Source organism: Cibotium barometz, chromosome 3, assembly GCF_041138505.1.
Source record: "Cibotium barometz isolate CiBa-2024 chromosome 3, ASM4113850v1, whole genome shotgun sequence".
NCBI classification, from domain to species: Eukaryota; Viridiplantae; Streptophyta; class Polypodiopsida; order Cyatheales; family Cibotiaceae; genus Cibotium; species Cibotium barometz.
The window spans coordinates 38305396-38330664 of record NC_141048.1 but is presented as its reverse complement, the minus strand read 5'-3'; the positions used below and the strand labels follow the sequence as shown (position 1 = coordinate 38330664).

Genomic DNA, 25269 nt, shown 5'->3' with positions numbered 1-25269 from the left:
GCACAGAGCGGAAGCAGAGTGGCACTAGAATGTGCTGAATAGAGAGTGCAAGAGAGAGAGAGAGAGATATGGAGAAAACTATGCTAAATGTACTGAAGCAAAACAGTCCCAAGCAAGAGACACTACAAGTCTCATAAGTGAGAGAGTAAAATATGTACAAGACTGAATGAACAATGAAAGGCCACCACCCACTATTTATAGTAGAGGTAAGCTTGCGGACTGGAGCTGCAAAACAGGCCGACTAGAGCTACTGGACAGGCCGACTGGAAAATGCCAGAAAAGTTGGGAAAAATCCCAAAAAATACTAGAAAAAGGGGTGGCCAGTCCACAAGCAAGGGCCATGCAAAAGGAACCAAATGGGCACCATAAAAGAGTAGAATCTGGGGGATGAATGTGCTAACACCCCCTCTCAGCAACAGATGCTAAACATACTCCGAGAAGCCGAAGAAGTCGTCCTCTGTCAAAGACAAAAGAAAGCAGCAACAACAGGTACCAGGAAAGCTCCAAAAGCAATCTCCACAGCAACTTAGCTACAATGCAACAGAACAAGCTGCAAGGTACACTGCTCTTCTAGAAGGGAACAACCATGTAGGTTGCGTCGTGCTGCTCCAAATATCGGTGCCAAACCCAAATATAAACACAATGTCACAGCACAGGAATCTCTAGAAGCCTGTAGCTCCAAGAAGATAATACCCTCAAAAGAAAGAGAGTCCATCTGCTCCAACTCTGTACCAAGAGTAGCCAAATGTTGTATAATAGCATCCTCCTCAAAGGTTGGCATCGCCAGATGTAAGAACTCAACTGCCCCCTCTAAAAACTGATGTCAGGACTCCACAAGCCCAACCAAATCCAAATCCCAATCCTTCAATCCCTGGAAGTACCACTGTGCCCCAAGCACAGTCACGGACACACCTGATCACAATCCAGAATCCTCACACAGAGTAAGGAAAATAGGAACATTCACTGTAGTGGTAACTGAAGTAGCAGTAGCCTCCTTAATAGCATTACATAGCGTAGAAGCAGGCTCCTCCATAGAAGGTAAAGGGACCAGCAACACATCCTGGTCACTGGTTGTCGAAGAAAGAATCGGAGGCGAAGCAATAGGAGAAAAATCCCCCTCAGAAGCTGTGAGCAGAGACAGCCCACTGTCATCCTCAAAATATGCCCATATGCGCCAATCCGGGAGCACATCAGCAGGGTCGGGATCAATATGCCACTTCCGAGAAGCGGCAGCCACTACCCGAATCCTCTGCAAGGTGCACTCTGCAACCAAAGGCGACTCCACCTCCACTCTCTGGAGTCTGCCCTCATCCTGAATCTCATAGTAGAAGCAGCTGCCATCCTCAGTGCAAGCTCTGACAGCAATCAGGATCTCCAACTGTGTAAAGGCTCCCATCCACCGTGGGGCCACTGGCTCGAGAGGCGTGAACCACTCCTCTGTGAGTGCCTCCTGAATATCATCCCTCATAATCAACCCCCCTCTGAAGTGACTCAGCCTCTCCACCTGGATCTCCTCTGGTAGACTGCAGAAGGCCTGCCAGTCTCCAAAACTACGAGCTGGGCCTGCCGCTAAAGGCCCCCAGGCTAGCCAAGGCCGAGAACCCAGCATATGACCCTGCTCTGTGCGAACCGCTGGGCTCCTGATGAGCGGCTGTCTGGCCCGCTCCTCAACACAAGAAGGTCGCTTAGAGAGCCCCGGTCTCAGCAGCTCCCAAGCTCTCAGGATACTCAAAGCAAATCTGTCCTCCCATCCTCTACTGAGGCCTGTCCTCCTCATCTCTATAAAGATCCAGCGAATCTCTGGTGCCCAAGTGCCCCCTGCTGGGGACGCCCGAGCCTGCAGCCGCTGCAAGAGAAGCTCTTTCCAAGGCTCAGCGCCTGGAAGCAACCCCCGAACGATAAGCTTCCCCAATAAAGCTCTACTCTGATCGACTGGATCTATAATGCCCAAACCTCCCTGAGCCAGCGGAAGTGTAATAACTGCCCATGCAACCTTTGCCCGAGCTGGCTAACCGTCCCGCCCAGACCACAGAAAGTTCCTGATCAGCCTCTATACCTGGCTGATGCAAGAGCTCGAGAAGATCCAGCAAGACGTAATGTACCATATGGTCGCTAACAACACCTGATTTGCCACCACCACCCTCCCAGCCAAGGATAGTCGAGCTGTACTCCAATACAAAAGCTTCTTCCGAATGCTCAGAAGAAGCGGGGCAATCTGCTGCTCAGGTGACAAATCTAGGCCAATCTGGCATCCCAAATACCGCACTGCTGTGCCTGGAGGAATCCATCTAAAACCGGGGTCCGGGCTCCATGCCGGAGTGGGAGCACTACTGATCCAAAGGGCCACTATCTTGCGCCAATTGATCAATGCTCCCGAAGCTGCACTAAAAACCTGGAGCGACTGCTCTGCCCGAAGAAGATTGGCCTCTTGGCCATGCAAAAATAAGCCCGTGTCGTCTGCAAACTCAGCATCAAGCAGGTCCTCCCCCCGGACTGGGAGCTGAAGTCCTCTCAAGCCGACCTCCTCTACTGTCAAATACATGCTCATAGCCTCCGCAAAGAAGAGAAAAAGAAAAGGGGCGAGGGGACACCCCTGACGGACTGATCTGGTCAGCTCAAAACTCGGCCCCCGTCCTCCTGCAATCAACACCTGGCTGCGAGCTGTGGAATACAGAGCCGCCACCCCTCTGATCCATCCTGGCTCAAAGCCCAGGCGAAGCATAGTGCCCTCTAAGAAACCCCAATCAACTCTATCGTATGCCTTCTCAAAATCGAGAAGCATCACGACCAAGTCCTCGCCAAGAAATCTAGCTCGGGCCGTCGCCTCCCAGAAAGTAAAGATGTTGTCAAGGATACTGCGCTCCTTGCAAATCCAGTCTGAGTAGCATGAATCAACTCCCCCAGGAACGGCTGGATCCTCAAACTCAAGGCCTTTGCTAAGACCTTGTAGACAATATATAGGCCTCCAATGCCTAATATCATCTGATACTCCCTCCCCCTTGGGGATAAGATAGATCAAGCCCTCTGAAAAGCTCTGCAGCATCACCCCAGTGTCCAAAACATGCTGAAAGCCCCTGCGGAGGCCTGGCCCCAAAAGGTCCCAATAGCGCATAAAAAAGGCCGGCGTCAGTCCGTCCTCCCCTGGGCAACTATGTCGCGGCAGGACCCTCAAGGCCTCGGCAAGCTCAATCTCTGACAGAGGCGCACCTAGAACTGTACGCATACGGTCTGTGACCCTCCTCTGCACATGGGCCCACACAGTCTGTCTGCAAACATCTCGATCCTCAATGGCATGTTCCGCTGAAAGCAGGTCTCTATAGAATGCAGTGGCAATGGCTCTGATCTCCCCGAGCTCAGTAGCTACCGATCCATCCGGTCTACCAAGCTCGCGGACTCCTGCTCGCGCATGACGGGGCCCAGTGATCTCAAAAAACTCTCCAGTCACTCTATCGCCAAGCTGCGTCCACTGAGAGGCCTGACGACGATAGTAAAACTCATGTCTCTGCTCCTCTATCTCTCGAACCTCCTGGCGTGCCTGGCTCAGCTGGGACGCCACCCACTCACATGCAGGCTGCTGCTCCTGAAGGCGCTATAGCGAAGCAAGGCTGCGTCTCAGCCGATGCTCCCGCTCGCGAATCTCTCCCAACCGTGTCAAAGCTGCAGCATGCAAAAAAGAGCTAAGATCGATGAGTCCCTGGGCACACTGGCCCGCTGCATCCTGGTCAGAGCACTGACTATCATGCCAGATCCTCTCAATGTCCTCAGCGAGACTGGGATCTGTAAGTACCCTCTCTGGGATCCTCAACTGCAAGCTGGGCTCCCGTGTCCTCTCCTCCAATGTCAAGATAACTGGCGCATGATCTGAAAATGAGGTGCCAGCGAGAATGCCGACGGAGCCCCCTCGCTCCCCTAACCAGTCGCCCACATAAAAGCGATCAATCCGTGATAGATTAGTCCCTCCCTGCCGGCGATCCGACCGGGAGAAACTAAGACTGTCCTGAGACCGGGAGAAAGCCCCATGCTGCCATGCATCAGTGATTCTCAGTGACATGCACAACCGGTCCCAAGCTGCAAGCTCCGTGCCGTGCACTGTAACATGACTGCCTCCCACCCTATCTGTCGGGTCCTCAAGCATGTTGAAGTCTCCGCCGACACACCAATGTGCGGCCTCTGGCAATGCATCCGTAACCTGGGTCCAGAACTCTGCTCTGGCACTAGCATGATTGGGCGCATAGACGTTGAGCACGCCCAATAGCTCATCATGCATCCTCAGAATGACATACTGTGCTCTACCAGGCACAATGATCCCTCAATCCACAATGGCCTGCCGCCATACATCTGCAATGACCATGCATACTCCTCCCTGTCCACCCAAAGGACCAAACCCTGCAGACCAAAAAGTGTCCCATCTACCAGGCATCACCGAACCATATCTCCGGATCCTGCTCTCACCCAAGTGGTGCTCCTGCATCATCAAAATATCAATGCTGCCACCAACCAGGCATCTCTGAAGCTCCTGCCTCAAGCAACCACGATAGCGTATAAAATGTGCTCTGCCAAGGCCCTGTACATTCCATGAGATGATCCTCATGGATGCCCTGCTGAGGTGGATGCTGTCTCAGCCGTACGGCGGGCCTTCGCAAGCGGCTTGGATGGAGAGTAGTCCCCATCCGAGCAGCTGCGAATCTGCCCACCCGGTGTGCTGCAAGAATCCCGGATCAAGCGCCAGTGGCTGTGGCCCATGGCGACTGCCTCCCGCTCTGACAAAGCAACCTCGTGTATACACACATATCCAAGGTCAAGTGCTAAGTCTGCCACTATGCGAACGACCAAATGCTGAATCCCTGAGGTATCCACACTCCCGGGATCAGAGAAAAAATGAGCCAACTCCCAAAGTCGGCCTATCACATCTGTCACCTCCAGATCGCTCATGTGATGAGAAAACTCAACTGCCTGAGTCTTCAAAGTGCTGAGAGCGATCTCTAGAGTCCACTCCCGGTCGCAAGGGCCACATAGAGGGAACGAGAAGGCCACCGCTGAGTCTAGTGCCTCCTCCCCGCAAGCCGAAGGTATCACTACATGAACTCGGATGGGTGCTGGCTCATGGGGGCCCTCTGCTCCAAAAAGCCGTGTGAAGGTATAATCAAAAGCCTCCGAGCGCTGGCTAATGTCAAGGCGACTCAGCCGACTGCGGATAGATGAAATCCGTGAAGCCCTAATCGGCATAGGTCTCCTCTGTGATGCTCGAGCGAGGTCAGTGCTCAGCGCTCTCCGGACTGCAGGTGAACGCCAGGGAACTGCCATGGCCTCCCGGGAAGGTGAGGCGGGCGGAGGGGGAGGAGGGGGAGGCCAGGGGGGTGGAGAGGGAGCCGCTGCCGAAACCGGAGCGGAGGCGGGAGGAGGCGATGGTGGAAGCGAGGCGGTGGGGGGGGACGGGGGTGGGGGGGGTGAAGGAGGGGGTGCTGGCATCTCCTGGTCCTCAGTCGTCGCCGCGGGGGTCTCCTCCTGGAGGGGAGAAAAGCTGTTCCTCACGGGAACCCAGTGAGGCTGAGACTGTGGCTGCTGCTGCAACGGTCTCTGGACGTGCTGCTGTGGCTGTCTCCCTCGGCGGCGCCCCTGTCCAGGCTACCACTCCGAGGCCTTTGTGGCCTGAGCAGGTGTCCCGGAGGCAGCCTGCCGAGCCGAATCTGTGGGCGGGCCATCAGTAGCCTGCTGTGGTGAGGGTCGGGGTCTCGTGCGAGGGCAGGCCTTGGCCAGATGGCCAACCTGTCTGCAAATGAAGCATTGATTCGGGAGCCCCGAGAACTCCACTCTCTGATCTATCCATCCCCCCCCTATCCTAGGTAGCTGAATGACCTTAGGAAGGGAGGAGATGTCAAACACCAACACTCTCACCGAAGGTAGCCCAGCTGCTCTGGCCACCACTGAAGCAGCTGAGGGGCCAGTCTCTAGTACCGAGCCCACCAATGCTCCGAGCCTGGGGAGGAGCGGAAGATACTCCCGGCGGAGTCCAGGGAAGCAAACTGTAACATAAAAAAGGCGCTCTCCCTGCTCCGCCGCTGCTGGGTCAAATCCATGCTGCCAAGGTCTAAAGAAAGCCCAAGCACCCCTGATGTCAAGGGGACTCATGGCAAGGACCTTGGCAACACTCTGGGCGGCCTCGAACTCGATCTGGTAATGTCCACGGCCCAATAGTTGTACATCCAGGATCTTGCCCACATCTGCAAGAAGGCGGGCTTGAAGAAGATCGCGGATCTCCCCTCTGCTGGGGCGAGTGCCGACTATACGACAGATGGTGGAATGTGCCTGGATGCGTTCCACCTCTGCGGCGAGGCTCGCTTCCTCTTCTGGCGAAAGAGAAAGCCTGATGGGGGTATCCTCAGGGGCACTCGAGGGGGCTGCAGAAGAGTCCCTCTGAGGTGGGGCGGGAGGAGCCTCCATCAGAGTCTGAAGCTGTGGCGAAGGCGGAGCGAATGCGATACCTGCAAGAACCGAGCTGCACGCGAAGGGCGGAGAGGGAAGGCGGGAGGATTTTTTTATTATTTTTTTTTTTTTTTTAAGAGAACCCCAGGGGGCGGAAAAAACATCAAGAGGGGGGGGGGGGGGGGGGATAAGGCGACGAAGAAACAAGGGGGGGGGGGGGGGGGGGGGGGGCGGGGGGGCGGGAGCAACTCGAAAGGAGAGGCGATGGGGGGGAGAGAGGGCTGGCGGAGGGGGGGGGGGGACGGGGCGCTGACGAGGAGAGGGGGCGCAAAGGCGAACTGAAGGGGGGGGGGGAGCGAAGGCGAAATGAAGTGGGGGGAGCGAAGGCGAACTGAAGGGGGGGGAGCGAAGGCGAACTGAAGGGGGGGGGGGAGGGGGGCGCTTCAGCGCGAGAGAGGGAGAGAAAGCGAGGAGAAGGGGGGGGCGCGATGGCGAGAAGAGGGGGGGCGCAAATGCGCTGGTAGGCGGGGGACAGGGCGCGAGGAAGGGGAGGCGAGGGGCGAGCAGCACGAGCAGGGGGGTGACAGCGGGAGCTTTAGCGAGCCAATCTAACGCCTTGAGAAAACCTTTGTGTTGTGAACTTACCACCGTCCAACTTGTCTGCCTCATCTAGGAAATAACAAGAGAGTGGTACGAGAGCCAAATCTGAAGCTGTCATCATTGATCCAATCAATAGAACCAAACCTCATAAGATAAAACTGTCCAAATCAGAAAACGCTGATATAGGGTGTTTTCTCCCACCAAAACGCAGCCCTACAAGGCTGGACAGCACCCGAGAATATGCTGTAAGAGGGTGCAAGAGGGAAAGGCAACAACAAGGACAGTAGCTTGGGCTCTCCTCAAGAAAACGCACAAACTCTAGAGTAGAAGTGTCCTCCACAAGTACCAAGAGTGCCACCAAAGCCTGCAACAACAAAGACCCCCTCTGCAAAGGAGCAAACCCACGGGAGAGGAAAAACGCAGCAAAGGAAGCTGCTGTCCTGAAGAAAACAGGCCTCCTATGTCCCAAACTCCACGTGGAATAGAAGAAAACTGGTCAAACAATACCAGAAGGCTGTGTTGATGAAGCCAAACTGAAAGGCACAACAACCAGCAGGTTCAGTCCAGAAAACGCAGCAGTAAAGGGCTGCAAATCTGAGAGAAAACGCAGAGGAGAGGGTGCTGAAAACAGGGCTGAATCTGGGGCAGCAAAAAGGTTGCTAAACCGGGAGCTCTGATACGATGAAAGAGTGCACAAAGCGGAAGCAGAGTGGCACTAGAATGTGCTGAACAGAGAGTGCAAGAGAGAGAGAGAGAGAGAGAGATGGAGAAAACTATGCCTCATCCATAGAAAGAAGATCCAATTGCCTCTTGCCTTGTTGCGTACCTGATACATTGTTTCCAATGTGTCCCATGCAAGCTTCGATGTCTTGCAAGAACGAATGTGCGGAATAATAGTCCTTTTCACCGAAAGGGCTATCAATGACATGGCTTGTGCATCTCTAGAGTCCCATCTCTTCTGCTCTTGTGTGGGAGCAGGTTCTACATCAGGAGCTCTTTGAGCACCTCCCCTTTGAGGCGTGGCTGGCTGTATGGTAAGTGGGCGTGTGTCATCACCACACACGATGCCCCAAAGCCCTTTGGCTACCAGCAAATTACGGATCATGAAACTCCAGAGGGAGTAGTTAGATCCATCCAACTTGTCCTCCTGGCTGAATACGCGACAAATCACAGCTGTAATGCCCAATTACATGCTCCAATCTGAAAATCCCCAATTTTTATGCACTCCAATCGCTTCAATGTGCATTTAGTTGGCCAATTTTCACAAAAGCCCCAAATTTCTGCAACTGAAAGAGGTTCAATTTGCTAATTTTGACCTCAATTTTGAAAACCCCCAAATTCCAAACCAAACAAAGTGAATGGCACCACCTACAATTTTTCTGGCAAAGGGCAATTTCTGGCAAATCCCTAGAATTTTGTTTGAATCTAACCTGCCCTAAAATGGCTGCAAAATTTGTATTTGTATTTGAATAAAAATGTGTACAAAGAATACCTTTGGGCGAGGGCAGCACGTGTAAAGCAGGTGTTAGGCGGGCAGCACACTTTCGCATATGTTGAAGGGCCAGCACCCAGGCGCAGGCGTGCAGAGGGTGAAGATGGTCGTTGGAGGGAGCCGTCGGAGCTGGAGAGTGGACGAGGAGGAGCACATGGGGTCCACGGACGCGGTGGCGGCGCACAGAGCAAGCGGAGGTGGCGCGCAGAGAAGACGGGCCAGGCGAAGGTGCGCCGAGGAGCCGGCGGCGGCAGAGACCTACCCACTATCACAGCCGGCCGGGCTCGGCAGCGGCGGGTATCTGCGCAGTAAGCGCGCCGACTGGGCGGCGGTGACCTGGACGCTGGCGAAGCCGACGGGGCTGAGCAGCGGCGGCGGTCTGGGCGGCGAAAACCAGTGAACAGCCGGCAAGTCAGAATTCGACGGAATTTCGCCGAGTTTGCTGCAGATTCTCCACGGGCAGAATTCCAGGGCCAGCTCCCAACTCTGATACCAATTGTTGGTGTTGGATTGACACACTCACACACACAAATGAGAGAGAGAGAGAGAGAGAGAGAGAGAGAGAGAACTATATTAACGTCCTTTAGAGGCCACATCTGACCTATAGGACTAATCAGATACATCCATGTGATTACATTCCACTTCGGGGGCCAAAAGTGTGGTATCCACAAAATGCAAGTCAACCCTTGCATGTATGCCACATCCATATAATATAGAAGTACAAAATATTATATGTTAAGTGTCCTTTCACACTTGATATCCAAGGGGAAAAACCACATGGGAAAAAGTGCCCTTGGTTAAGCCCTGTTCACACATAGCACTACCATAAGTGAGCATATGCCTACAAAAATACTAGAAAAAGGGGTGGCCAGTCCACAAGCAAGGTGCAACAGGGACCAAATGGACACCATAAAAGAGCAGAATCTGGGGATGAATGTGCTAACATCATGCTACTGATCGGCCAGCATAAAGCTGTCACCCAGTTCAGTATGGACAAAAAATACTAAATAAATAGCATTAATGCTATTAAATGATGCGGGAATAACGTCCTTTTTGATGCTGCCTCCAATCAAGAATGGGTGCATACTATCTAAACCACTAGATCCGAAGGATCATATCGCACCCTAAAAGAGGGGAGAATATAAAATCCCGCTGGAATGTGGCCCTCTGAACCTAAAACTCAAACTATTGAGCTTTATGAGTAATGTGTGTACGTAGATCAAGGGTAAACCCGTCCACATCTAGATGATAAGGAACCAAGGTGCAACTCATCTTGGCGACCAATTGCCGAGAGATAGCATCCTCAGAACTGCCCATGTCGAAGAGGACAATGAACTGTTGTCCCTTTGCAATGCCATAGGCACAGATGAGAGCCTTTGTCTTTCCCTTAGCCTCACCATCCTGCTTATCATCAAATACCACTAGTAGCACTAAATTCCAAGAGGGCAAAAGCTCAACGCCACTCGAGGCTGATGGCGGAGGTGTGGATGAGGCTGCTACAGTTGCTACTGTGGACATGGATGCCTTAGCAAACTTTTAAGACTGAAAGTTAGTGCAATCTTTCTTCCCATGTCCCGCAGTGTGACAGAAGAAACAACGGTTCTCTGTCCTCTACCGTGTCTGTTCATCTGGCTGGAGATAACCTCCAATGATGCCCTCCTTAGCTTTTTCCTCAAGAGTCTTCTTGGGCGTAGAATCTTTTCTATTGTCCAATTGACCCCGAAAGGTTTTCTATTGGCCCTTTTGATCTTTGCTGTTCTCAGCCCCCTACCCTGGGTAGATAACTGCTGGGTAGAAGACTATTGTTGGGGCTTTGGGGAAGACTGTACTTGCTTGGATTTACCTCCGTCCAGCATCAGCTCCCAATTCTGAGCGAGGGTCAATGCCCGTGCATAAGTCTAAGACTCAAAATTCCTCACTGGGTACCTAATGGTAGTGTCTAAACCTCGAATGAACTGCTTGAGCTTATCTTCTTCCGATATGCCCAACTGTTGGGCCATTGTAATGACCTTATTAGAATAGGTCAAAACAAGGGAACCACCTTGAGTGAGTTTGTAAAACTCGTCCTCAAGATTGGTCATGTACTAATGTCATGTGCACAGTGTGTATCTACCGTGTGCTACACGCACGCAAGACTAGCTTCGAGGTTTGGGGAAGCTTGGAGCTAGGCAGGCTGATTGACGAGCTGAGTTAGGGATAGACTAACGGGCGGGCACCCAAGTATGGATGGGCAGGCGCCCAAGTGTGGACACCCGATGACCGGCCAAGAGCCTATAAAAGGGTGGCCAAGGTTAGTTATTGGGATATAGAGAGTCTCGCGAGTTTGTGAGAGCTCTATGGTCTTGGAGCTTGGATCTAGTGCAGACGTGCACCTGCTTTATGCAGACGAGTCACGAGGTCGGCAGCAATCTCGAGGCCCGCAAGGGTAGCTTCGTGGCGGTATGGGACGTCACGAGGAGGAGATTGGTTGATACGTCAACCTAGTTAGCTCAGCTCGTGGCTCGGTGGGGACAGCCAAGACTGTGGGCTTGCCGACGGCTGTCATGGTTGGATGGTGAGTCAGGCCTGCACCCCCTTGTTGTTTGTTTGTTTGTTTGCAGGTTTCAAGTCTCGTACCAAGAACAATCACGAGGAGATCCGGTGGGGATTTGACAGTGGTTTCATAGCATGCCTCGTGAACGAGCAAGTCGGTAGGTAGAGAAGATGAGGTCGAAGAAAGGTATGTGTTCAAAAAGCTTGCTGTTTTTCTGTGCATACTGTTGTTTTCATAATAGTATGTGTTTTTTTCATCAAAGAAACCCATGTTGATGGGGAAGGTAGATGGTAGGGTCGTTTACTTTGCAAAGAAGAGGAATGGTTCGTTTGTGCAGTCGCATGAACTGCAGAGAGAAAACAGAAACAAAAAGCATGTTCGTTGCTTTTGGTTGAACGCGAACGAGAGAGAGAGAGAGAGAGAGAGAGAGAGAGAGAGAAGGACACCGCCTGTTGTATGCGCAGGGTACTGCTGGCCGGCACATGCACGTTGGCCGAGACTTGTGCGTAGGCAGCCAGGCTCTGTATGCAGCCAGCCAGCCACCCACGCAGGCAGGCGGCCAGTTCTATGCAGCGCAGCGCAGCGCAGGCAGACGGCCATGCCAAGGCGCAGGCGGCCACACTTGTGCGCAAGCGTGCAACGTGGACAGGCATGCTGGCGTAGGCAGCCACGGTCACCTGCGCGAAGGCGGCGCCGGCAGCACGGTCGGTGACAGCAGTTGCGAAGGTGACGGCAGCGCCAAATCCAGGGAAAAAAAACAGTAAAGCATATACGCCGAATTCAGTTGCTTTCGTTTTTTTTTTTTTTTAAGATTAAACTTTTTTTTTATAAGAGTTTAAAGACCCTCCTCCAAGGTTAAAGGTGTTTTATTTTTTTTTAGGAAATTGAATATATATATCCATATATATGTATATATATAAAACACACAAAAGCAAAAGCTCAAGAAGCTTTTGGGGCTAGCTATATAAACCCCTTAAGTGGGCTTCTTGCCACACATCTCTCAAGTTTTCAAGCTCTCAAGTTCCCTTGCATTTTCATTGTGCAAAGATCGAATTTTCTCTCCACTTGCCCTCTTCACGATGTCGACCCAAGAATCAGAGTTGGAGCCCCTTGTTGAACGCGAAGGCTTGCTGGCTACAGAAGATACCGATGCCGATCTTTTTGACGATTATGTGTCAAAATCGGATTTCCAAGAGTTTAAAGTAGCTCTCGAAGCTTCTCCGTCGGAACGTCAGGCACAAATCGCAGCCCAGATGCAAGCTTTGCAAAACTCCATCGCTCTTTTGACCACTACCCTCTCTACTCTATCGGGTATGGATACCTTGCCATCTGCTTTAGGCCCCAACATTACTCCGGAACCGTTCGAGGGCGAGTAAAAGCAGCGCACCAAGGAGATCGTGGACACTTGGCTACATAAGTGGCAAGTTCACTTTCAGTTTCATCCATATGATGATGGAAAAAAGATCCAGTTAGCAACAGATTTCCTCTCCGGGCAAAGCTTTGCTTTGGTGGAAGGAACTCAACCCTAAGCCAACAACTTGGGCACAATTCGAAGACGTCTTCAAGAAGGAATTCCTCAAGAAAGAGGATGATTATGATGTTGTTGCCCGGTTTTCAGCTTTGACCATGACCTCACAGCACCTCACTTATGAGGTCTACCTCCAGAAGTTTAGGGACTTGCAGATGAAAGCTACAAAGATGGATCCCACTACTCTTTTGGGATTCTTCATAGCTGGTTTACCAGACTCATACCGTTTACAGGTTAAAAATAACAAATGCAAAACATTGGACACGGCCATTCATTCAGCTCATATCTATGATGATACAATGGTCTCTTCCAAGTCGAAACCCGTTACCAAGTAGGGGAACAAGCATAAAAGAAAGCTCTCTGCACCTATGGCTAACACAACTGAAGGAAAGTCTTCGGACCAACCTTCGAAGAATTCCAGTTCGACACCAACGAAGAAGAAACGACTCCTTAGGGCTTTAAAGCTCAAGAAGGAAGGATGACGTTTTATCTGCGAAGAAAAAGGACACATGCGTAACGAGTGCCCAAAGCAAAAGGGTGCCAAGACCAACGTAATACCCAAGCCAAAGGCAGCTAACCAGTTGTCTTTGACAAGTACGTCAATTATTGTACTTTCTCGCCCTAGTACTTGTTCTGATTGTCTGTTCAATTCTAAAGTATTTGGCTTGCATGATCTTCTCCGAGTTTAGGGAGAAGTGAATGGCCATAAGATTCACATTCTTCTAGACCCTGGCAGCTCACACAACTTTATTAACTACAAACTTGTGCAGAAATTGAGTCTTGATACGACACCCAGCGATCATACCTATGAGGTACGCTTACCTACGGGAAGGCAAGTATGGGATCGAAAGGTGGAGATGCTTCCAATCCAAATTCAAGACTACAAAGATACTCTGGAATGCTATGTAATGCACCTAGAAAATGTAGACTTGTTATTAGGGATTGAGTGGTTTAAGACTCTTGAAGTCCAGATAGATTGGTCTAGTCATATTTTTTCTTTTCAGCATAGGGACACCCAGTATAGTATTTTAGGTGATTGTATTCATCTCTCTCAGGGACCTCTTGTAAATACAATTGATTTTGGAAATATAATGGATTCTTCTTTGTATACCGCTTTCCATTGTGTATTGATTCTACTTTCTTCATTTCTCATACCTTCCAAGGATGTCAATGAATTAAGTGTGTTTGAAAGCAAAGAATTACAGAAGATACTTGATTCGTTTCAAGACGTATTTCCTCAGGAACTGCCATCGGGTTTACCACCTGAACGGGCAGTAGATCATCGTATTGACTTGATCCCTAGTGTTGATCTTGTCAGTATTCCACCTTTCAGGATGAGCCAAGCTGAGGAAGATGCGTTGGCTAAACAACTCGAAGATTATTTAAGGATGGGCCAAATCCGTCCAAGTAAATCACCTTGGGGTGCACCTGTGTTGCTTAGGAGAAAGAAGGACAACACTTGGAGAATATGTAGAGATTACAAGAGATTGAACAAGCTGACCATTAAGAACCGTTATCCTCTCCCTAGATCACATGACCTGATTGACCGGTTAGCAGGAGCGAAATATTTCACGAAGATAGATTTACGTACTGGCTATCACCAGATACATATTCATAAAAGGCATGTCGAAAGAACCGCCTTTCGAACTAGGTATGGCCATTACGAGTTTCTCGTATTACCTTTTGGGTTAACCAATGCTCCAGCCACTTTCCACCAAATGATGAACGATCTTTTTCGTGAACATTTGGGAAAATTTGTGGTGGTGTTCCTGGATGATATTTTGATATATAGTCGTACTCTTGAGGATCATGTCAGACACCTCATGATTGTCTTATCTATTTTAAGACAGAATCGACTATATGCTAAGTTAAGTAAATGTGAGTTCTTTATGACCGACATCATTTACTTGGGACACAAGATCACTCGAGATGGATTGAGCATTGACTATGACCGAGTTCAGAAGGTTCTGGACTGGCCTATACCGCGAACAGTGAAACAACTTCGTTCTTTTCTCGGTTTTGTTGTTTTTCTTCGAAAATCTGTGCGGGAGCACTCTCAGCTCACACTACCGATGACCGACTTATTGAAAGGTCGTGGACGTAAGTCAGATCAGCCTATCACTTGGAATAACGATTTGGATATGGCCTTTAGACTTTTGAAAGATAAAGTCAAGGAAGCACCTATCTTAGCATTACCTGATCCTAGTCAGCCTTATGTTCTTGAAACTGATGCCAATGACTATGCTATCGGGGCTGCTCTACTTCAAGATGGTAGACCGGTTGCTTTTGAAAGTAAAAAGCTAGACGACACTCAATCTCGTTGGCCAACCCTTGAGAAGGAGCTTTATGCTGTGATTCATGCTCTCAAGGTTTGGAGACATTATTTATATGGCTCCAAGTTTGTGGTATTGACTGATCATCAGTCAATCAAGTATGTGTGTGATGGGGATGATTTGAGAGGAAGGAAAGCTCGTTGAGCGGAGTTAATGCAAGATTTTGATTTTGAGATCCATTATCGGAAAGGGTCCATGAATAGTGTTGCAGATGCGCTTAGTCGAATTAGAGAGGTGAATACTTTGTCGTTCACCGAGATTTCTGCTGACTTATTTCAGTCATTAAGAGAGCTTTGCAGGACTGATAGTTATTTTGGTCCATTTTGGTAGAAGATCCAAGACGGGAGCTCATTGATTGACCAAGACTCAATGACTGAGCAGTCTAGCATTCAGGCTGCAGGAGGCCAATGGATGATTCGGAATGGTTTACTATTCCGTAATGACAAAATTTGTGTACCACAGATCCCGAACATTAGGTCCAAGATTCTTAAGGAGTGTCACGACGCCCCTTCTACTCGACACCCTGGGGTACACAAGACACTATCGTTAGTGAAACACACTTTTTATTGGACAAAGATGAAAGGATATGTAGAAGATTATGTTCTCAAGTGACAAATTTGTCAGGCAAATAAAGCTGAATGCTTTAGACAGGCTGGGTGGTTGCATCCTTTGCAAATACCAAGTAATAAATGGAAAAGTATTTCCATGGATTTTATTACCGGATTGCAAAGAACACATCAAGGCCACGATTCTATTTGGGTTGTGGTAGATCGCTTGACAAAAATGACTAGATTTTTACCGACCCGGAAGACTATTACTGCTACGCAATTAGCACGGCAGTTTATCGAGCAATTGTTTAGACTATACAGGTTACCACAGGACATAGTCACAGTGATAGGGACTCTAAGTTTACGAGTGATTTTTGGAAACGTGTTTTTGAGAAGTTGGAAACAACTTTGAATTTGAGTTCCTCAAATCATCCTCAATCTGATAGCCAGACTGAAAGAGTGAATCAGATTTTGGAGGATATACTTCGAGCATATGTATCCAAAAGACAGAGTTCATGGGAGGATGATCTTCCTATGTTAGAATTTGCAAATCACAGTACTAAGCATACGAGTACAGGGTTTAGTCCTTTCATGCTTATGTATGGTTTTCAACCTAGATCACCTGTTACAGTAGGATTCTCAGGACTTCAGCATGATGCAGCACGAAATTTTTTGCAAGATATGCAAGAAATGTTACAAGTTGCAAAGGAATCTATTAGAAGTGCTCAAGACCGAGAAAGATTTTATTCTAATAGACATCGTTCACCCAGAGAGTTCTCTGAAGGAACGATGGTGTATTTGCGAGTTCCGAAAGATTCCAAGACTTTACGGACAGGTCGATCTCCGAAATTATCCCCTAGATACTGTGGACCATTTCGTGTTACACAACGGATTGGTTTAGTTGCATATAAATTGGATTGGCCTTCTCATGTGAAAGTTCATCCTGTATTTCATGTCAATAGACTTAGGGAAGTACTGGGTGGAACAGATCAGTTAGTTACTCCTCAAGAAATTATAGATGTCGAGGACATGACATTTGTTCCGCACGAACCTGAAAAGATTCTTGGATTTCGTGAAAGAAAATTGCGTAATACGCTTATTACGGAATACAAGATCAAGTGGAAGGATCGTGTTGAGGAGGACGCTACATGGGAGACATTGACTACTCTTCAGAGAGATTACCCTGGCTTTTTAGTGAGCTCAGGAGTGAGCTCTTAGAGGAAGGGGAGAATGTCATGTGTACAGTGTGTATCTACCGTGTGCTACACGCACGCAAGACTAGCTTCGAGGTTTGGGGAAGCTTGGAGCTAGGCAGGCTGATTGACGAGCTGAGTTAGGGATAGACTAACGGGCGGGCACCCAAGTATGGACGGGCGGGTGCCCAATTGTGGACGCCCGATGACCGGCCAAGAGCCTATAAAAGGGTGGCCAAGGTTAGTTATTGGGATATAGAGAGTCTCGCGAGTTTGTGAGAGCTCTATGGTCTTGGAGCCTGGATCTAGTGCAGACGTGCACTGCTTTATGTAGCCGAGGCCGGCAGCAATCTCGAGGCCCGCGAGGGTAGCTTCGTGGCGGTATGGGACGTCACGAGGAGGAGATTGGTCGGTACGTCAACCTAGTTAGCTCAGCTCGTGGCTCGATGGGGACAGCCAAGACTGTGGGCTTGCCCACGGTGTCATGGTTGGGAGGTGAGTGTAACTCGCGGCGGCGGGTGCCCGGGGGACTAGGGCCTTTGACACACTTGTTGATACCATCAATGCATATTAAAACATTTAAACATGGCCACAGCCTTAACACATATCCATCATCACTTTGCATAAAATATAAAGCTGGACAAAACATCCACAAATGCTGAAAATGGATCTTGCACATGTGACACCACATAGAGGCCGGAATGGGCCGACCCCCCCCTTGGAGTATTTTATTACCCAAGGAGAATAATATCATGTACAAGCTTTGAGGGCCTTACTCTCCCCACGGGAGATGCCGGATTATCCATATACAAATGCCATAACACAGCCCAACACAAGGCAACCAAGCCGGAACATAGGCTGTAGAAATGCCGAGCCAACAATATAATCCATATACCTCCGTGTGGGTATTGATTCTTCCCCAAAAACCACGGGTCTTCATGCAATAGAGCTGGTACAGCAGGTACAACTCTCCATTCAGCCGGTATAGTAGGTACAATGGCTGGTACAGCAAGTACAATGGCTGGTACAGCTGGTACGGTGGCTGGTACAGCAGGTACAGAGGCTGGTACAGCCTGTACAGCAAGTACAAATGCTGGTACAGCAGGTACAATGACTAGTACAGCAGGTACGGTGGCTGGTACAGCAGGTACAGAGGCTGGTGCAGCTGGTACGATGGCTGGTACAGCAGGTACAGCAAGTACAAATGCTGGTGCAACAAGTACAATGGCTAGAAATCATAATAAATGATTAAATACCCTTGCCTTCAGTATTTCTTCGCGATGGAAGCCTCTAAAACAGTCCCCAACTGCCGGTATTCTTCATGGGCAGCCTTCAAGAGAGAGAGAAAGAGAGTAGCCATCATTAGGGAAGCCTTTAACGGTGGTAGAGGCTAGTGTGCAGCAAGAGAGCCTCCATTAATGAAGAGAGAGGGCTCCAATTTATAGATTTGGGCCTCCCATGAGCTAAAATGGCAAGAGAAGGCTACAATGACAAGTGGAGAGCCACACAATAGCTGAAGTGACAAGTGTGAGGCCACTTGTCTCATTTTGATCCATTTTCTAACAAGTGTCAGGCCACTTGTCTCACTTTGATCCACTTTCTTGCCACATGTCCCAATCTAAGAGATGGATTCTCCCATAATCTTTACCTCTAAAAATATCCCAACTGGTAGACATTCTGTCATAGGCACTTTGCCAACTCTTGGTATCTGCTCAATTCCAGATGTAATGACGCGAACAGAATTTCCATCGGAGCCGGGCCAAAAATAGCAACTCTCCTAAATTTTAGGAGTGTGGTCCTTTGTATTCTAGGATAATCCCCCATTCCCAAAGCTTGTACTTTCCAAATATTTAAACATCCTGGAGTCCACCAGACCCCTTTAAGACTGGGAAATGTCCAGGCTGGTGACATCCTCCCCAACTTCTTAAAAGTTGTCCGCAACTTTTAGCTTCAAGCCATATATTCAAGATATAATCATGTCCCATCGATTGGGCGAGACGAGACAGTCTCAAAAGATCCAATATAACTGAAGAATCCATGTCCCAAAGAAATGGGCGAGACTAAATAAGTCTCCATAATACCAATATCAAAATCATGTCCCAAAATAAATGGGCGAGACAAAAACAGTCCCATAAGTCCAGATATCATAATCCATGTAGATCACCAAGGAGCTGCCTTGACGCCCGGCCCGACTTCAGTGCCCATATTCTCTACCATTGGCTCTATGTTCTACCAAGCAAGGTAGCAACATCTTGAAGAGCACTTAGGACAAGAGAAATACTACACAGGGCGGCTAAACAAGGAGTCCTGAAAACAATCACTCGCAGGCATAGATAACCTGGTGTTCCATAAGCATTTCTGCTACACATAGTTTATAGGCATTTCGGCCACCAACTCACACTACCCTCTCAAGTGCCCATGTTCCCTTCCATCTGCTCTCTATTGTTCCACCCACACATGGTAGAAACAATCTTCAAGAGAGCACGTAGGACAAGAGAACACTACACAAGGTATGTGAACCATGAGTTTCATAAGTCCAATGCATCCCAAATAAAGGGAGCCAAAAGGAATAATCCATCCCAGTAAAAGGGAGCCATAAACATAATCCATAAACGTGAGGATGGATCCAAATTCCTAGAAAAGAAGTCCAGGAATCCATACACCTGTAAATTATAATCCTTCCTCCATGGGAATTTCAATTATACAGGTTTTTAATTTGTCATCCCTTAACTTGTTCCACTGGGTCAACTGTTAATAGTAGCAATCTGTCAGCACAATCCACTAATCTTATAGTGATTTGCTGAAGTCATTATCGTCATTCCAGTTACGAATCATCATCACAGGGACTCGTCCCATTCATCCTCATTGCTCAGAAAAATACTTCATAGCAAAAGCACTAACTTTGCAAACTCAAAGTATACTTAGCTTTTCTTTGCCAGGTTGGTCATGAAGCCAAAAGAAATATCTCGTCACCATATCCTTAAGATATCCTGAGATATATCTCCATATAGCTTGCCTGTAAGCTTGATAATATAATCCACAATATCCATATGGAAAGAGTGCTAAACGTGTGCACATAAAGCCAACTTCACACTTCCATGATAAAATTCTGTGAATTCATAAATCCTTAGATCAACAAGCTGTCTACTGCTCATGCTCTTGCTTCATAAGCTATGAAGCGGCTGGCCATGCTTAACAGCAATGATGGTAAGTGTGGTCCCCACTTGAGATCTTTTCTCTTCCTTATTGATAGAAGGAAGCCTCTGCTTCCAAGAAAGCCTATGCTCTGATACCAATGTAACTCGCGGCGGCGGGTGCCCGGGGGACTAGGGCCTTTGACACACTTGTTGATACCATCAATGCATATTAAAACATTTAAACATGGCCACAGCCTTAACACATATCCATCATCACTTTGCATAAAATATAAAGCTGGACAAAACATCCACAAATGCTGAAAATGGATCTTGCACATGTGACACCACATAGAGGCCGGAATGGGCCGACCCCCCCCTTGGAGTATTTTATTACCCAAGGAGAATAATATCATGTACAAGCTTTGAGGGCCTTACTCTCCCCACGGGAGATGCCGGATTATCCATATACAAATGCCATAACACAGCCCAACACAAGGCAACCAAGCCGGAACATAGGCTGTAGAAATGCCGAGCCAACAATATAATCCATATACCTCCGTGTGGGTATTGATTCTTCCCCAAAAACCACGGGTCTTCATGCAATAGAGCTGGTACAGCAGGTACAACTCTCCATTCAGCCGGTACAGTAGGTACAATGGCTGGTACAGCAAGTACAATGGCTGGTACAGCTGGTACGGTGGCTGGTACAGCAGGTACAGAGGCTGGTACAGCCTGTACAGCAAGTACAAATGCTGGTACAGCAAGTACAATGACTAGTACAGCAGGTACGGTGGCTGGTACAGCAGGTACAGAGGCTGGTACAGCCGGTACGATGGCTGGTACAGCAGGTACAGCAAGTACAAATGCTGGTGCAACAAGTACAATGGCTAGAAATCATAATAAATGATTAAATACCCTTGCCTTCAGTATTTCTTCGCGATGGAAGCCTCCAAAACAGTCCCCAACTGCCGGTATTCTTCATGGGCAGCCTTCAAGAGAGAGAGAAAGAGAGTAGCCATCATTAGGGAAGCCTTTAACGGTGGTAGAGGCTAGTGTGCAGCAAGAGAGCCTCCATTAATGAAGAGAGAGGGCTCCAATTTATAGATTTGGGCCTCCCATGAGCTAAAATGGCAAGAGAAGGCTACAATGACAAGTGGAGAGCCACACAATAGCTGAAGTGACAAGTGTGAGGCCACTTGTCTCATTTTGATCCATTTTCTAACAAGTGTCAGGCCACTTGTCTCACTTTGATCCACTTTCTTGCCACATGTCCCAATCTAAGAGATGGATTCTCCCATAATCTTTACCTCTAAAAATATCCCAACTGGTAGACATTCTGTCATAGGCACTTTGCCAACTCTTGGTATCTGCTCAATTCCAGATGTAATGACGCGAACAGAATTTCCATCGGAGCCGGGCCAAAAATAGCAACTCTCCTAAATTTTAGGAGTGTGGTCCTTTGTATTCTAGGATAATCCCCCATTCCCAAAGCTTGTACTTTCCAAATATTTAAACATCCTGGAGTCCACCAGACCCCTTTAAGACTGGGAAATGTCCAGGCTGGTGACAGTGAGTCAGGCCTGCACCCCCTTGTTGTTTGTTTGTTTGTTTGCAGGTTTCGAGTCTCGTACCAGGAACGATCACGAGGAGATCCGGTGGGATTTGACAACGGAGGTGGAAGAAAATAGGCTTTAAGGTCAGCCACGAAGGTAGTCCAAAGAATTGGCCTGTGAAGGGGTCTGAGTGTAGTTGTGACCAATGCTGCCACCAAGGAACAGCTTCCCTAGTGAGTTGGGGTGCTGCTACAAGGACTTTGTCTTGTGCATCTGTAATTTTAGCTAAAGGAAAATGTACTTCAAATTGATGAATAAATTGAGTAACAGCAGCATGATCACATGTACCATCATACTTACTAAAATTTGGAGAGGTTCATGTGACGGTGGTGGTAGGTGTGGTGGAGGACGAGAAATTCGGAGCCTGCTGAGGGAGGGCTGCCAGAATCTGTGCCATCGTTTGCTGATGCTAGATTTGTGTAGCCTCCCGGTCGAGTCTTTACTGGAACTCTCGATCAGCTTTTTCTTGACGACGCTGGTCTTCCTCATATTTACGTGTGGCTTCCTTATCTCATTCCTCCCCACGTCTCAGTTCTTTCTCTTCTTCTGCTTTTCTTTTTGCTTCTTCGTCTTTTCTTCTTTGTTCTTCACGTCGATCGTCTTTTTTTCTTTGTTCCTCCATAGTGAGAAGGACCTATGCAAGATCTAAGATGCCTTCTTTGGGCTTCTCTTTTTCGGCATCAAGTTGCATCTTTAGAGAATTTATTTGCTCCATCATTATTCTCATGAGCTCTTCTGTGCTTGGCGGACTTTCTATTTAGAAGCTTTGTGCCTCCATCACTTCTTGTTGGCTTTCTTGTTGATGTGATTTCTCTCCCAACATGGTGGAGGCCTGGGTGTTTTTTCCGAACTGCAGTATTACCATCCACCGGATGCTCTCACTTCTTTAGATAGCCGAGTTGGGTCACCAGCCTTGATGCTCTCATACCAATGTTACATGCACTGAGCTTGATCATGATAACACACAACAGGGCCTTCTTTATACCTTTATGTGGTAAAAATCTTTAGCATCCAATTCGGAGAGTAGAGAGAGAGAAGAGAATGAGAATAAAGAAGACGACCCAATATTGGGTCCCAAATATCCACTGAAGGAGCCCCCCCTACAAGCAGGAGTATTTGCTTATATTATTCTTTGGAGAATGTTGTACAATGCTTGAGTAAACATGAATGCCCAACGCAAGGACGAGGAAGACCGTACGTGAGCTGAGTATCCACCAAATCCGAGGCTCTGCTAAAGACTCTTCGGGCCACTAATGCAAGTCCAGATAGCTGTAGGACTGCACATATGCTGGCTAAATGTGGAGGCGCTTCCGTAGTTGCCTTGAGTCGGCTAGATGCTGATCTGCTTCTGCACTTTTGCTGAATACCTAAATGAATAAATGGGGACTGATGCGCTTGTATTTATATTGCTGGTCAGCCAGCATAAAGCTGTCGGCCAGTTGAGTATGAAAAATACTAAATAAATAGCATTAAATGCTATTAAAATGTTGCGCATGGAATAAAGTCCTTTTTGCTGCTGCCTGACTGCTAGTGTGCAACCCGACGACCTCTTGGACACATATAATGCTGGCCAGCTGCATGAGGCCACCCCTTATGTTCGCCGACTGGAGCCTGGTAGCATTAAATGCTACCCGATTGCGCAGGAAGGGCTTCATGTGGGCTACCGACGGGCTGCCCAAGCCCTCCTAGTGGCCTGGATGCTGCCCCATTGGCCTAGCCTCGCCCAAGGCCTACCTATATGCTCCTAAAGCAACCTAATCCTAAGGCTGACACTATATGCACTATTTGATACATTCTCCAAGTGCGTTAAGAGGACTAACACTTGACTAACCTCTAAGGCTCAGAGATGAGCTACCTAGCTCGTACCTGACTATCCCTGGACTGAGGGCTCACAATGGGGTCACAGCGTACGACAAATATTCCTATAAAAAGATGCTACTTCTGGACAAATGATGCACTGATGATCATGCCAGTTTGTCACTGCGTACCTCAGTGCAGGGTGCACGTGAAAGTATCATGGGCAAGAGTTGAGCACTCCGCCGGATGAGGATGAACTTGAGTTGGTGGATGACGAAGGACTACAAGAGGTCTTAAACTCTTAGTACCAAGCAGGTTGCTTTGCACCATTACAAGCAGAGTTCTCATCGAAAGCAGCTCCAATATATCCTTAAGTTCAAGGGCTATCCAATCCAGCAATTAGTCTAGTTTGATGAGGATCAATTCGCGGACGAGTCTCACCTATTGTTGAGAGCTTAAGGACAGCTACAATGCAAATAGGGGAGAATGTGATACACCTCACGTATGTAACCTCACGTATGTACGGCTCAGCTGGACATCACATAACAGCCGACAGGCAAAATCAAATAGAGCGGCATTGCCACGTGGCAGTGATGACATGGCAACGTTGTCATCGCAGTCGAGTACAAGTGGTTGGCAGCAATACTACTGGCAAACTACGAGCATTGGTGCATATATATACGTGGGTAGCCAAATCATCATATTCATGTGCTTTCCTCAGTGTTGGACTTCACATAGTGTTTCATTGTAGGCGAAGTGCTAGCCAGGAATGTGCAGTAGGTCACAAGGCTATGATTTGATGTCTTCATTCTCAGCCACATCTTGGTACTTGAATTTCATTTGCATTACTTCATTCTTGTACATAATACAGAGCATTAGTTTAGGACTCTTGTGTGTGTTGTATGTGTGATTCTGCTGCACTCTTCTTTCTATCTCTGGAAAACCCTAGCACATAGGCACGAGTGTTTTACAAGGAGTCAAGACAAGGACGTTGCTCTTGACTTCTGCTAAACAGCATGTAACGTAGGGATCTCCCAAGTTGGGCATGTAGCAATGGTCCAAACCACATCTATCTCATTCGATTCCCCTTAACCGCTCACCCACCCTACCAAGAGACATCAGGCTTTAACTAGTGGACACTCTAAAAACAGCAAGGGTCGGTCCCCAAGGGAGAGCAAGGGTCAGTTCCCAAGGGAGCTTTGGCAGTTCAAATCTCCGCAAACTCCCTAACAACATTGAGGCCATAATTGTACCGCTTTCAGACCGGAGGCCAAGCCGCCTTCAAGTGTGCACCCAAATTTCTACTACATAAGGATCTACTCAAGAAAAAAGAAAAAGGGGGGAGCCTAGGCATGAAGCTCTTGAAAGTCAATGTTCAATCAAAGTTATCAGCTGGCTCAAGGAGGCTTCTGCTTCAAAAAGAAGGAAGGGGAGAGGGGCATAACAAGCCTACATCAAATTCGACTTTTTTTTTCTAGATCTGCATTTTATTTTTAAGAAAGGATTTGTAAAATGAAGATCCACCTGCATTCGCAATATTGGATGCCTGCCTGGAGACTGTTTTTACATGCCTGCCCGGAGGTGGTTAGAACTTCTGGCCATGGCCACAATGGCCAGCGGAGATTGAACTCGGGACCTACCACTAGGCTACATGCCCGTCGGCGTAAGCCTTAGTTATGGGACTAAAACCCTGATTAGACTCATGAAATTTACAGATTGATCCTGCTATGTAAATACTACGTCTCAGAGATCTCTTGGTTAAACAAGCTATGGAAAATCGGGAAAAAAAAGAATTTAATGTAGGAAAAAAAAACATTTGTAAGGACCTGGAAGAGAAGACGGTTCGAGCTGGCACGATGCGCGATGGCCCGAAGAGGAGCTGCAGGCGCGATGTAGAGCTTGCACTTCTGCACCAGTTGGGCCTGCAGTTGAGCAGGCCTGTGGAAGACGATGATGAAGAGTGCCCTGCGATCTGAGTTAGGGTTGCTGCAGGAGCTGCGGCAGCCATAGCCACAATGTTGTGGTTCTGCCTAATGCTACCTGCTAAATGGCGATGCTCATGTGAACGATGC

General features: G+C 48.4%; 1 protein-coding gene across 3 annotated transcripts in view; it reads right to left on the bottom strand.

Moving 5' to 3' along the window:
- LOC147640036 (ACT domain-containing protein ACR12-like) overlaps nt 1-25269 on the bottom strand; it is a 78659-nt gene that overhangs the window by 53211 nt on the left and 179 nt on the right. For 2 of the 3 annotated variants that reach the window (XM_086776466.1, XM_086776483.1), the window contains exon 1: nt 25024-25269. This exon is cut by the window's right edge and continues 179 nt beyond it. In XM_086776466.1, the coding sequence (XP_086632592.1) occupies nt 25024-25205 (182 nt within the window). In that variant the 5' untranslated portion in view covers nt 25206-25269. The remainder of the gene's footprint in view (nt 1-25023) is intronic. The other variant, XM_086776474.1, reaches the window with a different exon arrangement.